Below are 17943 nucleotides of genomic sequence, written 5' to 3' on the forward strand. Positions count from 1 at the left end.
TATCAAATTTACTAAACGATTTTTTTTTATGTTAACCTCTTCAGAACCAAAGTATCCACAACTTGGGGAAAATTAAAGAGTGGTGACGAATTTTTCTCAAGACTGCTGAAAATTTCGTTAACTTAACTTCTAATTAATTTTATAAGATCAGTTTTGAATTTTTCAACTCACAATGAACGAAATGAAATTATTTTTTAGCAGATGAGAGTACTTTAAAGTATGTACATTTTTCAAAATGGTAGCTACCACTTTAGCAAAAGGATAATATCAGGTCAGAAGAGGTTAAGCAAGTTGGCATCTCTGCTAGCTCTTTCTCGTTTCCCCATATCTATATGCAAACTTTCAACTCTATGAATATATTAAGTACAGATGTGTCATGCATGCCTAAAAGTGTAAAAGTAGTTGAAAACTAATTAATTTTTATTCATTTAATCTATTTAAATACTTAATCGTAACTATCACCAGGTATATTGTATGTATGTTGTAAATTATATACATATTTAAAGCGAAAATACTCTAAGAATCCACATACAGGGCTGTCAGCTTTCTACGCTTTTTGCAAAAAGTTATAATAGTGGTAGCTATGTTTATGTTCTAATGTATTATTTTTTGCTCATATAAACTTATTTTCTACACCAAACATAACTAAATTAAAAGCTCATATGCAACGCGACTTCCAATTCTATCTGAACAAGTTCACGGGATCAGTACGACATTTAAGTTGAGACCAACTGCACAAAACAAGTATCTTTGCTGGCTGCCCAAATTGAGAATTTAACGAAAACAATCAACCAAATTCTAATTCCAGCAATCACAGGCATCCTGCGTAGAAGCCATCCTCACGGGCCCCTCTCTGAGGACAAAGTATCCCATTCACCCGTCTCCTCTCCCGAAGGGGAAAATAAAAAAAAGAAACTCAACAATCCTTCCCTACAAAGCTGTGTCAACCAACCAGTAGGAAATGATGTGTCATTGCAAGAAGAGCAGCATATAGAGAAATATTTAAATATAAAAGTGTAATAATTCATTATTATAAGTAACACGTTACCGCATAATTTCTTTTTCAATAGTTTATGATTGCCATGTGAAATTAAGCTTCAGTCGTATTTGAAGCGAAAATTAGTCATAGTTTTTTCGCGCCATTTAGTCATAGTTTTTCCATTATGGTTCTCGACAGCACACTGGGAATTTTCTTTTTCTCTTCCTAAACGAAAAAATCAATAAATTAACTATCTGGAATGTTTATTCTTTTTTTTTTCTCGATACACTACAGTGTAAAATTTTCAGATTATCGGTTACATTACAAGTGAAGTTAGATTTCTTTTAAATTAAAGTATGCAGGAACAGGTAGTCTATCGGTTAAAGAAAAATTTCGTGAACTTTGTTCTAAATTCGATGACTTTTCAAGGATTTCAATAATTAATATACTACTTAATAATTACTTAACTGTGCACCAGCCCAGATGAATTGAAATACATTCGAGGGTTTTAGTTTAAATTACCTATACAGATATGAATTGGGATGAAAATGAAGTCCTATACCCTGGAGACCTGTCAATTTCTTAGCTGAATCCAGCGATGCCAACTGGTTCCACTTCATAAAAAAAAATATTTTCTAGTGGTAATGAAATTTAAGTTATTTTTCGTATGGTATTTCTCAAGATTTTTCTCCACCACAATTTATCAAAAATTTAAAGTATCAAATGAAATCTAAGCTATCGCAGAACCAGGAATTATTACCAGAACGGCAGAGCCTCTACTTTAACAGAGCCACACTTCCTCACATTCCTTTAACTCGCCCCCCTTTAGCACAGGCCTGAAAGCGGGACGGAATGGAGAAAATATTCTCAACAATAACAATTCACTGTAAGGAAATTTAACACGGCGAAGAAGCAATTCAATATAAAAATTGCATCCGTTAAAAACAATTGGTAGTTATGGATTTTATTATTTCCGGAAAAAAACTAAAAAATGAAATTTATTTGTTACCAGTTTTTACTCTTTTCCGTCTCGATATATATGGGCTTTTAGCCCTGCTTTTGTATGTATTCCCGAACTGTAAATGCTGGAAATATTCATTAGTGTTTATTTTCCCATTGTACTTTAGCGCATTTCACTTACCAATGTATGAAGCCTCTCTTCTTTCCTGCCAGGTGGATAAACTGCCAAGGCGATCACCCGGCCTGCTTTACGGGCTGTGGTGCTAGGCCGAAAAGACACCAGCGCACCTTCACGAGGAAACCTCAAGATGCCCCCAGCAATGTAGCTAGATTCCTGAACATTCTCAAAGAACTCCAGGAACTGTTGAATGGCGAGAAAATAGTCGCTCTACTCATCTCCTTGCTCCCAACCCAAAAGTTGTAGATATGGAGCCCCACCATCATGCCTGCTACACCTCACATGATTCCTTTCTTCATTTTTACCTCATTTCAGGTTCTATTCCTATTTATGTTCCCGTCATGGGATATTTCAAGATGAATGGGAAAAGGGCCATTTAGGCCTCAGAAGCCCAGTTCTACAACAACGAACGAACGAACCCATTGTACTTTAATTTTATCTTTTTTCATGTACTTTTTTATTACTTGTAATTTTGTTATTACTTATAACAGGAGCCGTTAAAACAACTCCGATCGATGCACTCTTATTATCTACCCGCCATATGAACATCAAGACAAGTATAGAAGAGAGGGCAGTAATTTTGTGGGAAAAAATTTTAAGACTACCAGACTGCCTCTCCCTATGGAGAACCCCACTGGCAAATATTGGTCGAACTTTGAAGACCCAGAACGGTTTCCTCCAAAGAGTCGTTGAAATAAAAGACCAACTAAATATTACTTGGAAGACAGAAGACCTTATTAGATCACAGAGCCCCATCGAAAAGGAGAGATGCTCACTGGGTTTAAACCTATGTCAAGATGTTTCCAAGCGAGACACAAATGATCAAGTCTTGAAATCTATCGTCCTGGAGACCTTGCACTTACTTTACCTAGTGAACGAATGGCTACATATATTCACAGACGGTTCAAGATTGGCTGATGGCACTAATGCAGGAGCCGGAGATTCCTGCAACCTTTTTTCATTTTACACCCCAATCGGTTCGTCTAGAACAGCCTTCGATGCAGAAGTACTAAGCGTTGCTCTATCACAACTACAGAATCACCTTGAGAAATTCAATAACGTAGTCCAATGGAGTCTCTGACTCCAGAGAATCCTCGCTGACTCCAATCTGTATTGTTCTATCTGTGCTGTCCTTCTATTTGACAAAAGTTTATAAGCCTAAATTGAGAACACAAGTCTGCAAATGTACAGGGTGTTCCAAAATTATCTTTACAACTTCAAAAATGCATAACTTCGAACATAAACAAGACATTTATATTCTGTCTTTTGCATGTATTACTACAACTAATAAAGTTTTTTTTTTTCAATAGGCTGAAAGGTTTTAAGAGAGGATGTGAACACCACAACAGAAAACTCAATGCGTCTCATGGCTGTATTCGTTCCACATTTTCTGGAATTGTGCTGGGTCGTCCGACTCCACTTTTATGCAATACTGATCCGGTGCTCATGAAGCTTGTGTGCCATGCACGGATGGAGGGTCTGGATGGTGGGTCTCTTTGGAAATTTGTCCTGAAGTTCCGTTGAACCTGTGTATCTGATTTCGTCTCTATGAACCATGAGACGCATTGAGCCTTCTGTTGTGGTGTCCACATCCTCACTTAAAACTTTTCAGCCTATTGAAAAAAAACTTTATTAGTTGCAGTAATACATGCAAAAGACAGAATAAAAATATCTTGTTTATGTTCGAAGTTATGAATTTTTGAAGTTGTAAAGATAATTTTGGAACAGCCTGTGTTGTAATTCCAATAAATAAAATAAATTGTTCTAGGAATTTAAAAAAATATATAAAAATACCGCATTATGTATTTCTCCTGTTTAGTGTTTATATTGGTTTAAACAACATTTTTAAGTAATCGGAGTGGAAAGGGCTAAAAATGCGGTACGTGCAACTAAAGGGGTTAAAAGCGAATGGAAAGAATTAGTCAATTAAGGAGTTGATGTTGTAATTTATTTACGTCGCACTAGAGCTGCACAATGAGCTATGGGTGAAAGCGAGATGGAAAAGAAGAAAAGCTGGTAGTAAGACCACTTCAGTTTTAACTTGTTCCAGGGAGGAGTAAAGCTATTCTCTTTTTTAAACTATTCAACAATATCTACTTTTTCACAGGAATGAAGCAGTTTCATATTTATGCTATAATTGTAAAAAAATCTAAGTTGTTTCAGAAATATAATGTTTCTCGAAAAAAATGCCTTTCTTACCAGTTTTTGATCCTTTCTGTCTAGGTATATATAGGCTTTCAGCCCTGCAATGAGCTATTGTGAACTATGTGCAAGTTTCTTCAGAGATGCACTCTCTTGTCATACGTGCAATTACTTTAAAAATTTTGATTTTGAGCTCATCAAAGACAACACAAAATATAGCCCGGCAACCGCCTTTTTCCTATCCGACGGAGTTTTGTCCCGAAAATTTTGTAAATAGCTGTAAATACTTGTAAATAATTTTGCGCATTTATTATGTATTTCTTCTTTTCCCTGGGGCTATGTGGCTACTGTGCACCTGAGAAGCTCGGGGGTAATACCTCGAAGGGAGGCGAGGCAGTCTGCCACAAAACCCCTTCTCTCTCTCAAACTTGTTTGTTCAATCTCACTACTTCATTTCAATTTTCTCTCAGTAAAAGATACTGAACCCCAACTTTCACCTTTCAGTTGCGCTTCGGCGATTTATTATTTATTTCAACTCAGATGAATTAGTTGGAGCCCCTAGCGGGGCTGATGCTAAGATAACCAACACATATGAGTATGAGTAATGAGCTATTGGCGACTGTCTGAGAAGCATTCCTAAGGATTATCCGAAGACATGCCATCACAAATTTGATCCTCTGCAGAGGAGATGGCTACCCCGATTTGGTAGCCTGACGACTGCGTGGGAAGTTGAACACTTTGCGGTAGAACTGTTTAACGGAAACCAATACCGCACACCCTCAGTCCCTTCGCAGGCTGATCGCATTGTTGCTTAACTTCAATGATCTGCTGGGAACCGTGTCTTAACAATCGGTCCTCCGTGGGACAATCAAAGATGCCAACTGCTCCGGACACGCCAAAATAATTAAAAAAAACGGTAAATAACTACAAAGTAAATTTTGCTAATATTTGACTAATTTTGCTAGCTTTTTCAAAGGTACAGCATGATATTAGCAATAAAGTGGTGAATAATATAAGCGTACGAATTATTTAGAAATAGTGGTGGTTAAAAATCTACTAAATTGAATTCATTAAACCAAGAAACACAATTGATAAACTACCACTTTAAAATATATATTTGCTGTCCGGAGCAAGTTGGCATCTCTGGACAATTATTAAAGAGAGGGTATTCGATCTAAATACATATTCTGAAGGCCGGAATAGCCTGATCGGTAGGACGCTGGGCCCATGTCCGAGAGTTCGTGGGTTCAAATCCCGCCGGCCGAAGACTCTCCATGCAGTAAATAGTGACTGATGCACGTTAAATCTGTCGAGACGCAAAGTCCTCCATGTTCCCATAACAAATCAATACCTCTGGGGGTACTGGATTGGAGATCGATCGTTCTCTGATTCAGGTCAAAATTACGATCTGTGAATGAATGAATGGGTCCGCCCTATAGAACGGGCTGTGACGTGTGTGTGGCTGAAGACGAATTCTTGGCCTAAGGATGGAGTCACTGAAAAAGCAAGAAACGCACACTCTGCCTTAAACTTGCTCGGTTTCACCAAGCAGGCTAGCCTGTGTAGCATTAGAAACAGCAACATATTCTGGATAATGTTAATTTATAGTGGTAGTTGTGAAAAAGTAATCAATGTAAGAACTTAAATATTGATTAATTGACGTGCCGACCCTTTCTTTCTTTTTTTTTTCTTTTTTTTTTTTTTTTTTTTTTTTTTGCTGTCGTTCCATATCTGAAAATGTTATAATTTAAAGACTACGATTCTGAAAGCTTTAATTTTTGAAAAATATATATTGATAAAGCAGTCCTCCTCATTTCTGATATGAATATAATTATTACCACAATTCTTATGAAACTTAAAGACTAAAACTTTGATTCGCGTTTTTTCATCCCACAGAGTTTTTATTTTTTTTAAAAAAAAAGAGATCGAAATAAAAAAATTAAAAAAAACCTTTTCCATTAAACCATTCCTAGCAGCGGGAGGGGGCAATTCTTTGCGATGACAAAATAAAGTGCCTTTATTATAAAAGTGATTAGATATTTGTGCGGCTAGTGGATTTTTTCGTTTATAAGTTAGCAACTTAAGATTTTTTTTTTAAAAAATCGCAATGATATCGATGTAAATAAATTTATATTAAAAAATTGTTATATTATTTATGAACGTTATTGCAAAATAAATGCTAAGAGTGAAACACTTATCCCTTTGAAAAAAGGATTCGTTCCTTAATTGTAAACCTCGGCCCTTAATGTTTAGAAAAAATTTTGAAATTTCGTTTAATGCCTTTAAAATGCATTTTGGATATTATTTTAAAGTTCTGTGTCCAATAATAATCTTTAGCTTTTCTCCTGTTTTCAAATTGATTTTTAAATAGCGAAGATTTTTAAATAACGAATGTATAACGAAGATTGTTTTCATACATTAAATATTTTGAAAAAATATTAATATGATTCCTTTACAATTTCCCTTTTATAGCAATTTTATTTATGCAGTTTAATTGTTATGGAAACCAAGAAATATATTTTATTGAACAAATTGTTTTCAATTATTGTAGATTGATTGTAAACTACTTAACTTTTCTTCCAATTATCGGTTCTTTCTTTTTTTTTGTACAGTGAAATGCTTTATTACAAATTTGTATTTTAATTAAAATATATCAATATTTATTCTCCAATAAGGCTTACATTAAAATTCATTTTATTTTGTAGATATATTTTCATAAAAAAAATAGAAATCATGCTTAATAAACTATTGCTTAATAAGATATCAAGTTTATCCACATTAACCCCGCGCAGTGCGGATAAAAACAGACTTTTTTAATCAAATATAAACAAGAAAGCAAATAAACGACCAAATTATTGTTAAAGAAAATGCTTAGTTAATTAAAAATTATATTAAATGTGGTGTTTTGATAAATTTGTAAATAAATGTCCACATTAGTCCCTCTCCCATATCAGTATTGAAATCAGAAACAATTCATGTATCGTTATAGAAATCGGGCACAATTCATGTCGGTATCAAAATCAGGTTCAATTTATGTATCGATATCGAAATCAGGCTCAATTCATGTATCGGTATCGAAATCAGGCTCAATTCATGTATCGGTATCGAAATCAGACACAGTACATGTATTGATATTAAAATCATGCATAATTCATCTATCAATATTGAAATCAGACACAATTCACGTATTGGTATCAAACTCCAGTACAATTCAAATATCGGTATCGAAATCGCTCACAATTCATGTATCGTAATCAGACACAGTTATATAAATGATATCGAAATCATGCATCTATCAGCATTGAAATCAGGCACAAATCAAGTGATGGTATCGAACTCAGGTAATTTATGTTTCAGTGTCGAAACCAGCAAAATCGTACGAGGCAGAACAATTTATGCTTAGAACAAATTATTTATGCACGCACCTACGCAAAACAAATTATGTCCAAGTCTCGCTAAAAAATTAAATTTTTATTAACAGTTTTTGCTTTATTATATTGGAATTTATGCATTATTTGATTATGCACTATTTAAGGTTCCTTTCTTCTTTTTTTTTCATTTTTGGTTACTTTAGTTTGAACAATAAAAATAATTGTCGGTAAAAAGCTGTTAGTTTAACCAAAAACACTTTTTTTTTACAATGCTGGCTGAATATTCGTACTAAACAAATCTTTTTGCAGAACATTCTATGTAATTCTGCCAAGGTTGTACATTTATAAGCAACGTTTTTTCAAGTAATCTAAAAATGAGAAAATAATTCTACTTTTACCACGCTAAACCATAACCTCCTTTCTAGATGGCATGGCTAAATGCAGAGAGCATCATATTGGTAGTAAACTTTCATCACCTCCAAAACCTACACCAAATTTTTTGAAAGCGACGTTTTCCCTTTTAAATACATTCCACTTCTGCAATAATATACGATTTTTATAATGATAATGGATACTTTTGCAATGATTCAGCTGTTGTAGATCAAAATTTTAAAAAGTGGCAAACAAAATTTTACTAAAGTTAGCGCAAACTTGTTGCTGTAGCTACAGATTAAATTTTTTTTTCCACAGGTGAAACTAGTTTTTGGCAAAATTCGGGGTCTGTTTTATATCATTTGTCTTTGATAGTAGATTTCAACTCTACTGATGTAGTGAAATACCTGAAATTTGCATAAACTCTCCGTTCTAAGTCACCCCATATGTTTACTATTGAGTTAAGATCTGGAGACTTAGCTACCAGGAGACCAGAAGATAAGGGAGCTCTTGGATCAAGTACTGTATTGGGAGACATTTTGCTTTCGTGGAGAACTTTTTGATGGAACAAACCCACATTTGCGTTTGAGAGGAAGACCACGAGAGCCTCCCACGGTTAGCCTAACGGCAAGGGGACTCAGACCCATGATCCGTCTACCACTGAGGATATTTCCCGTCAGCACTGTAGCTGGTGCAAGCCGGATGCGGAATTCATATCGACCAACCATCGCTGGGATTCGAACCCGGTTTACCTAATTGGAAGGCAAACACTCTATCCCCTGAGCCATTAAGAAAATTTGGGTGGGGGGGACTTGGAGGACTTTGTGACCCCGACAGACTTAACGTGCACCAGTCAACATTTAATACACGGGGATTCTTCAGCCAGCTGGATTCGAACTCCCGTTCTCAGGAACACGAGTCCAACGCCCTATTAGCCAGGTAATCCTGGCCTCGAACCTGCACCATTGTAACCGAAACATTCTCCGGTCATCACAAAGCCTCAGCCTAAAGGGAGTTTCGAGAATATTTCTTCTTCTTTTAAATTAGAAGTTTAAAAAAGAAATTGAAAAATTTTAGCGAGAATTTTTGATTAAATCTTAAGTTTCAGTATAGCTTATCATCTTTGTAGAATATCTTTCTTCAGGATATCTTTTCATAACTTAGTCAATATATTGTACCTGAATTTTTTATTTATTTCTACTTTTCTTTTTTCATCTGCATTTTAAATAATTACACATAAATAATCAAAATATTTTATAAATTATGATTTATTTATAGGTAATAAATATAATAGATAATTGTAGATTTAATAGATAATAATGGATTTAATGGATAATAATAAATTGATAATAGATTTCAGAACTCGTTTCTGGTATATATAAAAAAAGTTCTAACCCTCGGAACCCCTGTGATCCTTTCACGGCACACCTTTTTGGGAACCGCTGACTGTAAATTTATTTGAAACAGAAAACGATTTTCAATTGGGTGTAATATAGCCTACGTCACAGGTTGTGTTGTTCCTACTAAATTTAACCCATGAACGGCATTTTCTGCGAGACTAACTTCAAGCCACAAATAAACAAACGAAGTGTTCGATCGTTTAAATGAGTCTGTTGGGGTCACAAAGTTTCTTTTTCGATCGAAGTGTTCGATCGTTCGTTAATTTAATCGTTCGCTCGCCAGATTTTATTGCATTATAAAGAAAAGTTATTGAAACTAAATACAACTAAATAAACAACAACAACTAAAACAAATAACAACAACTACTAATAACAATAACTAAATAAGCAACAACTAAATTCCATTCGTTTAGCATTGCGTCATATGTTGTTCCTACTAAATCGAAGTAGTTGTGTTTTTTTCATATTATACCCAATTAAACGTTTTAGAATAAAAGAAAACCGCACAAAAAAAAGTAAGATGAAACTTTCTCACCAATTTTGAATAATTTAAAATAAAAAAAAAGGTAAAACCAATTCTCCCTGTCACCTTCAGAAATTACTCCAATGAATCAAACACATTTAGTATTTATATAATAATTCATTATTCTATTTCGTGTTTTTCGATAATAATTAACATTTAACGATAATAGTTGGTCGATAATTTAGGGTTCCATAACCGAAAAAATAGAAAACTACTCCTTTTAATAGGAAACTACACCTCAAACTCAGCGTGAGCATAACAGCATACCATTATTAAAACTTCTAAGATTATTATTTTAAAAAGAAAAAAAGCGCAAACGATTTTTAATTTAACGCTTTCATTTGAAGAAGAGCGCAAAAAAAAGTAGGATGAAACTTTCTCACCAATTTAAAATAATTTCCCACGCAAAAGAAAAGGTAAAATCAATCCCCCCTTTCACCTCCTGAAAATCCACCTACGAATCAAATATGTTTAGTATATTTATATAATAATTTAATCTTTCAGTTTCTATTTCTTCTCGTTTGGAATTTTTCAAAGGAGCCGCCGCCAATTCCTACATACTCAAGAAATGGGTTATTTGAGATTGGCAACCTCTTGGAAGTGGAAGTAGAAAGGGGGGGAAAGAGTGAAAGGGCTGACGGCTTTTCATAGGTCGACCCCCTCCTCTCTTCATTTCATTTCCTCTAAGAATTCACTCTCCTTAGGATGCGATGATCTAGTTTTATAATATGTCATCTCTATATAAGGAGTAATTCCTTATTCATTGGTCAGTATTGTTGTTTGAAAGCGAGTGAAATTCACAACTTGTTCTAAAACAGGTAAGTCTTTCTCTGATTGTTGAATTATAATTGCGTGGAATTTAATTTTGACATATGTTCAGTTTCAAAAAAAATTACATAAGCAAGTTCATGCGATAATTTTTTTCTTCAAATAAAAACCTATTTAAAGATAATTTTAAAACTGAAACTTTTTTTTCAATTCCTACATAAACCTTAAATATTTATCTTCAGCAACTTTTTTTAATCTTAACTTTTTGCTTGCAGCTGGTACTAATGGTTCAGAATAGTAGGTTTAAAAAAAGGCAAAAGATAAATACCATTCAAAGAAAAGCAATACATGCGAAAGTATTATATGCTAAGATTTAAATTTTTATGAGTGATTATCAAACTCTTGTTTTTAATTACTTAAAATAAATTTTATAGATATACGTCCAATATAAGTTATGGAACAAACACCTTAAATTTATACTAAGAACTCTTCTTTGGCCTTATAAGATCCCTTTTTAAACCTATTAATTACCGGATTGCAATTTTTCAATAATTCGAATATTAATATGAAATATTGTTAAATCAACAAATAAATTAATTGTAAAAAAAAAAATTGCCTTGAAATTTTTTGACTTATCGAAAAAAAGACTAAAAATGTATGAAATTTAGGTATACAAGACAAAGTTCTCAAAAAATATCAAAATCCAAAATTATGATTTCAAGAAAGAAAAAAAAGTATTGCAATGATTGTAAAAACATTTTTTTTTTAATTAAAACGAATAAACAATCCTGAAACTCATTTAATTCATTCATTAAATTTTATATTTATCCAAAATAAAATATGAAACCTTTAAGTTTTACAAAGAACTCTTTCCTTGTTATTTAAGATCATTTGTTTAACACAGTTTAATGTTTATTTTGAAATTCTTCAATAATATTTCTTTTCCTTTTATATATTCGAAAGTAGAAAATTAATTTAAAAAACAGCACCTATAAAGTTTTTTGTTTCATCTAAAAATTCTTACAATTTAGGCATGTAATCGAAAATTTAAAAAAGTCTCAAATTTTTAAATTATTTGAGATTCTAGAAGGAAAAAAAATTCTTTTAATTGTAAGAGCATTTTATAAATTTAAGTTATCAAAAAATAAGTTTTGAATTGATGGATAAAATTCATTCTTTTTTCTTTTTTTTTTTTTAAGAGCATTTTTTTTCTGTATATCATGAAATTCTCACAAACCAAAAATATTAAATACGTAAAGAGTAAATTTCCTGCCCATTATCAAAATTCAAATCTATCATTAGTTTTATAGCAAATGCTTATCTATTTCTTTTTCAATGAAATAATTAAAATAAAACAAAAAATTTTGTAAAATAAAATTCATTTAATGATTTCTTACAAATACACAATTTACCCAATTAACCAACTCATAATATGAATCTAACATTAGTCAACAGATTTCTTACGACACTAATCAAGTGATAAAAACATTTTATACAACAACTAAATAAGATGATATAAACAACTAAATAAGATGATTTTACTTAAATAAATAAAAATTATAATAAAAAATCGAACAAAATAATCCACTAAATCTTGTTTTTTCGCTATTTAAAACTGTGTTTAACACTAAATAATATTAAAACTACATATTCATAGTTATAACTCTCTTACTATTACACCCTAATCATTAATATGAATTTTCAATTTATTTTATAAGTAACTTTATGAGTGTGCACATTTTTCTGCATTTTCTAAGTATATCATTTTGAGTCCTAATGTAAACTAAGGTCAAAAATACTTTTCCTTTAATTTTTTTAAAAAAAATTGTTCTTGAAGGTTGTTTAAGCATTAAATAAAAAAAAAAAACAAGCGATTTCATAAAATGAAATATGACAAAAAAAAATTCCCGTCTTGAAAATCTTATTTCCAGTTTTCAAAACCTTGTTTCAGTTGAATACTACAAACTAATTAGGAAATCAATAGGTTGCATTATTTATAAATTAAGTTCGCAACTAATCATATTTTTAATCTTAAATCAGGCAAAATATTTATGCATTCAAGTTTTTATTGACATTTAAGGAAGTAAGATTTACAGTGAAAACTAGACAAAAATTGAAATTCACTACCATGAAAGAAAATTCTTAAATGATCAGAAGTTTTGGTACCAAATTTGGTATTAAAGTCTCAATACAAATATTGTTTGACAATTGTATTTAAAATACAGTGTTTTGATTTAAAAAAACTCACAAAGCTGATAAAAATTTTAATGTGACATAACACTACAACATAAAAGAAAAATATTAAAAACTCAAACGAAAGAAGTTAGGATAAAAGGATTAGAATATTAAAAGTCAAATTTTGTTTGACAATCGAAATAAAATTTAATTGTATATAAAACAATTTACCTCTTAAAAATTTAAAAACAGAGAAGGTTTTAAAATAGAATAGGACATTGGATTGATAGTAAGTTAAGAAATACAAAAGAAAAAATTATGAAAAAAGTAAAATTGCATAAATCTCAAACTTAATATGAAAATTTTTCATAATAAAAATAATTTAATTGCATAGAAAATATAATTTTCCTTTTAATAAAAATCGCAAACTGAAAAAAAAATAGTTTAATTATGTTATAACACTATAACAAGTTTCAAGCCCTACAGAAGACACTATATTTCATTCAAAGAATTTCATAAACGGAAAAGAAAAAAAAATTTTTTAGTGATACAGCATTATATAACAAGCTTCAAACTTAAAAGACACAAAATAAGTACTTTAAGGTTACACTGAAAATAGTTCAGAAAATGGTATTTATGATACTTGCACTAGTATCCCTAAAATAACTATTTAATCTTTAATTTGAAACTTTAAAATAATTATCTTTTTATACTAATGTGCCTTTTAATATCTGTAGTATACAATTTATTTAAGAATGCAACTATTTCACCACGATGAATGAAAATTATAAATGACAGAACTATTATCAAAACAAAATTTCCCTTCATATAACAAGTATATAATGCAGTCTGTTATCTTCTAAATATGTATAAATGATAGCTTTTCTTTGAGTATTATCTTTTAAAATGCACATTTTTAATAAATCTTATGATATCAAAAACAATATGCAGCAATTTGTGTTGTAATAATTAGGTAAATATTACGCGAGGCAATAATTATGTCAATTTAATCACAAATGAAAACAGTAATCAATTTAAACTTTCCACTATGAACTTAATCAAACATCATTCTTCTGAAAAAATATACTAAATCTTTTGCCAATGCATAACTTAATATTTAAAATGCATGTTAAGATACTTGTATGTCTTTAAACTCATATACCAGATTTTTTTTAGAAAACAAAATGATCTACACAACTACAGCATCGTTACTTCTGATGGCCACAGTAGCTCTGGCACAAAGTCCATACCAGATATTTGGTGATGGAGGCGGAGGAGGAGGAGGACAAATACCACTTGGTTTAGGATCGCCTCAAGGATTTGGTGCTGGAGGACACCCATTTGGTGGAGCATATGGTGGCATGCCTCTGTTCGCTGGAGGTGAAGGTGGCGGATTTGGAATGCCAGCTGGCCTTGGTTTTGGAGGACCCATCTCAGCATTTGGACCACCTGGAGGACCAGTACCAAGTCAATTTGGTGGTGGTCCAGGATACGGAGGTCCATCTGGATATCCTGGAGGCAGCTATGCCCCTCCCAGTTATCCCAGCAGAGGTGGTGGGGGTGGTGGAAGTGGAGGATACACCATCCAAGGGATTGGCCTTGGTGAACGAGGACTTGGAGGACTTGGAGGAATGTAAGTTTCTAGAATGATTTCAGTTTAATTCATATTGTAACATGCATTATGTTAAAAGTAAATGAATCACTTAATGCAGAAAGGATTTAAGTTCTAATTTATGCTTAAAGGATTACGATTAGTAGGGTAATGTTTTTAAGCTCTTTGATATAGAGTCATTCAATTTTAAAATATGTTACTCAAACAAGAATTTTAACTTAGCGCTTTTAGGGCTCCAAATTTGCTCAACAAAGATCCTACAACAACATACACCAAGGAACAAATATTGGGATGTCTAGTTTTGCCATAATGAACCATGATAGGCTTGTGATATCAAACCAAGATTCCCTTCTATCAAGGATCAATTTTAAAAAATTTAGACATTCCAATATTAGCTCTATGTTGTAGGCATATAAAAGACCTAGACAGAAATGAATCTTGGTGCAATATTGAAAGCTACTTTAGAACCAATATTACAAAATATAGTCACCCCAATCTTGGACCTATATTGTTATTATTAACCTATTCGGGTCTTTAATAGAAATGAATTTACATCCAATCTCCCAAGCCTATCCTGATACATTAGGATAAAATCTAGATATCCCAGTATTGATTCTATGGTTCTCGTTCAAGTAAGACCTTTATTAGGCCCCAGTGAGCACAAGATTAGTTGCTAGGATAGAATTAGTTTCATGATGGATAAGTTTAATCTTAATGAATTATATGTGTCCATTAACATAGGTATAAATTAGGAAAATTAAGTCACTGGTCCAAAGGACTAGTAACTATAAAATAGTAAGGGCCTGTATACTTTTCCATTGGTCGGTTACATATTGTTATTATAAAAGTTATTAAAGTGAATTTAATTGAAAAGTACATATTACATAATACTACAATCGTGATAAAGCATACTAATTCGTGACATAAACATAGATTAAAAAATGAAACAAAGTACTGCTAATTTTTTAAATTTTATTTTATAACCCAACAGACTACCCAATTTTCAGCTTATGACTACTAAAATTCAACTCCGTAGCCTTGAAATTTTGAACCCAATTAAGAAGACAAGGGAACTCCTAGTTTAAGTATTGGGAGAATTCCTCCTTCGTGGAGGACTTTTCATGGAACTAACCAGCATTTGCGTTACATGGAGAGAAAAACCACGAAAACTTCCCATGGTCAAGCTGAGGGCAAAGGGATTCTAACCCATTACCTGTCTACCACTGACGATATTTTACATCAGCACAGGTCGGTGAGAGCCGGGGACATAATTTGTATCAACCAGCCATGGCTGGGATTCGAACCTGGTTCACCTCATTGGAAGGCGAATACTCTATCTCCTGAGCCACCACCACTCAGAACCACTATTAATTATTTTATGGTGGCCTGAATGAATTTTTAGTGATATTGAAGCCCCATTGATTTTCTAGCTCTGCATTACCAATGCCGTTTAAAGATAGAGCCCAAAAAATGGGGCCACTCTGCTTGGCCATGGTTGGGCGATGCATGATCATATGGTACAGTTAATCCAAAGCTTGCAACATTTGTACTAATTTAATGCCACAGTAATTTAATGTTTTATTTTTTTTTTAAATTTTAAATTTGCACTTATATCAAAACATCAACTTCAAAGAGTATTAAAATGTCGACACGGAAATTGAGATTATTGATCTTGTTTTCTTTCAGCTCACTTGGTGGACGGTCCCTCACAAGCCTCCTCCAAAATTTGGGGAGGTGATGAGATGAAGATAGATTAAGAAGACTGAATGAAAGCATAATAATATATGCCTGTAAATAGGACTATGCCTGTATCTTTGACCAGGCAGTGGGGTTATTGGTCTTAACCATTAACAAAACTGCATGCTTTTATCTTTTCTAAGTCTTTTGTAAATAAGAGTTCCTGATTTTTCTGTTCTTATTGTTGGATGGATGAATGTGATATATTTTATTTGTTGTACATAGACATTAATAAATTGATAATTTTGTTTGTATTGTATTTAAAATATTTTCCTTTTGAAAACACATTTTTTTAATTCTCTGATGATTGAAAGAATTCAAAGCTCTTAGGGTGAATAGGCAAATCTTTCAACAAAAAATAAGCACCTTTTAAGTACTTTTTAAGCACTCAAAAAAATATTTTTAAGTACTATATACATTAACAAAATTCAAAATAATTTTCAGATTTTACATGATCGTGATAAAATAACTAGTTTCTGACAAAGAACTCTTTTCATGATTATATTAAGCACCATAAAAAGATAGAGAGATTTTTCGGTTCGATATCAGAGAGTGGAAAATGAAGCCTGAAATCGAGAATATCTTGCAAAATGCAGCAGAGGGGCACAAAAGAGTGCAAGAATCTCACCGAACCAAGCTCAGTGGACTCGCAAGTATTTCATCAAAATTTGTAAAATGATTGGCGCTTTCATATGCTATGGGCCGACGGTATGCCAGAAACGATTGTGTTTGAATAAATTGTGAGAATGTTGAATAGAACAACGTGAAAAGCACGCTTTTGCATAATAGTACATGGCGAAAATCGACATAGTTAAGAAAAAAAAATCTCATTTTCGAAAAGAGAAAAATAAGCACTTTTTAAAAACACCCAATGAAAAAAGTACGTTCAAGGACTCTTAGAAGACTAAAATTACCTTTAAGTACATGCTTTTCAACAGAACAAACTTCCTAATATGATTGTGGTTCTCAATTAATCTGTTCGAAAAATTCTAATTTGAACGAAAAGTTCTAAACATTTTTTGAAAACTTGTTACCGCCAACAACAATTCAAAAACGTATAATATTTATTATTTGTAAAAGAAATTATAATTTTATTTTATAAAGTAACAATATATATATATATATATATTTATAACTCGTATTTATATATATTGAGTATATTATATAGAGTAATAATATATATATTTATGTATCACATTGGACATAGAATTTAACTCTAAATAATTTTTTTAAGAAATATCTGTTTTTATATTACAAATATAAATATGTGCAAACATTTTTTTAAAAAAATGTTTAATCAATAAAAATTAATATTGTATAATTTATAAAATGTTTTATGGTTTAGTTCTAAGTTTACAATCATTAATCTATTTAAAATTACGGTGCAAAGACAAAAATATTATCTTTAAAAATGAGTGCCACTGCCAAGGGAAAGGTAGGGGAGATTTATGCCTTAATTATTGCCTTATATCATGCAATTTCAAACAAAATAGAAAGTAAACAATGATTTAATGATATGGACTCATATTTCAAGGAATAGCGTACATTCTCAATTTTATTTAAATTCTCTTTGAAATGGGGAAAATAAAAATTTGATAATACTATTATGAATCTTAAATAATTTAAGTTTGGTGTTGCTATTGTTTTGCTAAGCTATAGATATATAGCTATAAAGCTTTTACTAAGCTCAGCTTTGCTAAGCATAAAGAATTCAGCATAAGTAAAA

At 31.9% G+C, this 17943-nt stretch overlaps 1 protein-coding gene across 1 annotated transcript; it reads left to right on the forward strand.

Annotated features, from left to right (window-relative positions):
• Window positions 1-10380: 10380 nt before the first annotated feature.
• On the forward strand, window positions 10381-16483 carry LOC107450989 (uncharacterized). The gene is made up of 3 exons (XM_016066939.4): window positions 10381-10743; window positions 14045-14501; window positions 16167-16483. The coding sequence occupies exons 2-3, from the start codon at window positions 14053-14055 to the stop codon at window positions 16216-16218; spliced, it is 501 nt and encodes a 166-aa protein (XP_015922425.1). The 5' UTR covers window positions 10381-10743; window positions 14045-14052; the 3' UTR covers window positions 16219-16483.
• The last annotated feature ends 1460 nt before the right edge of the window (window positions 16484-17943 follow it).

The sequence above is a fragment of the Parasteatoda tepidariorum genome, chromosome 5 (assembly GCF_982258835.1).
Source record: "Parasteatoda tepidariorum strain Cologne lab strain chromosome 5, Ptep-v5.0, whole genome shotgun sequence".
NCBI classification, from domain to species: domain Eukaryota; kingdom Metazoa; phylum Arthropoda; class Arachnida; order Araneae; family Theridiidae; genus Parasteatoda; species Parasteatoda tepidariorum.

Coding starts and splice junctions, on each gene's coding strand:
- LOC107450989 (XM_016066939.4), top strand. CDS start 14,053: ATGATCTACACAACTACAGCATCGTTACTTCTGATGGCCACAGTAGCT. Junction 14,502..16,166: donor CTTGGAGGACTTGGAGGAAT/GTAAGTTTCTAG, acceptor GTTTTCTTTCAG/CTCACTTGGTGGACGGTCCC.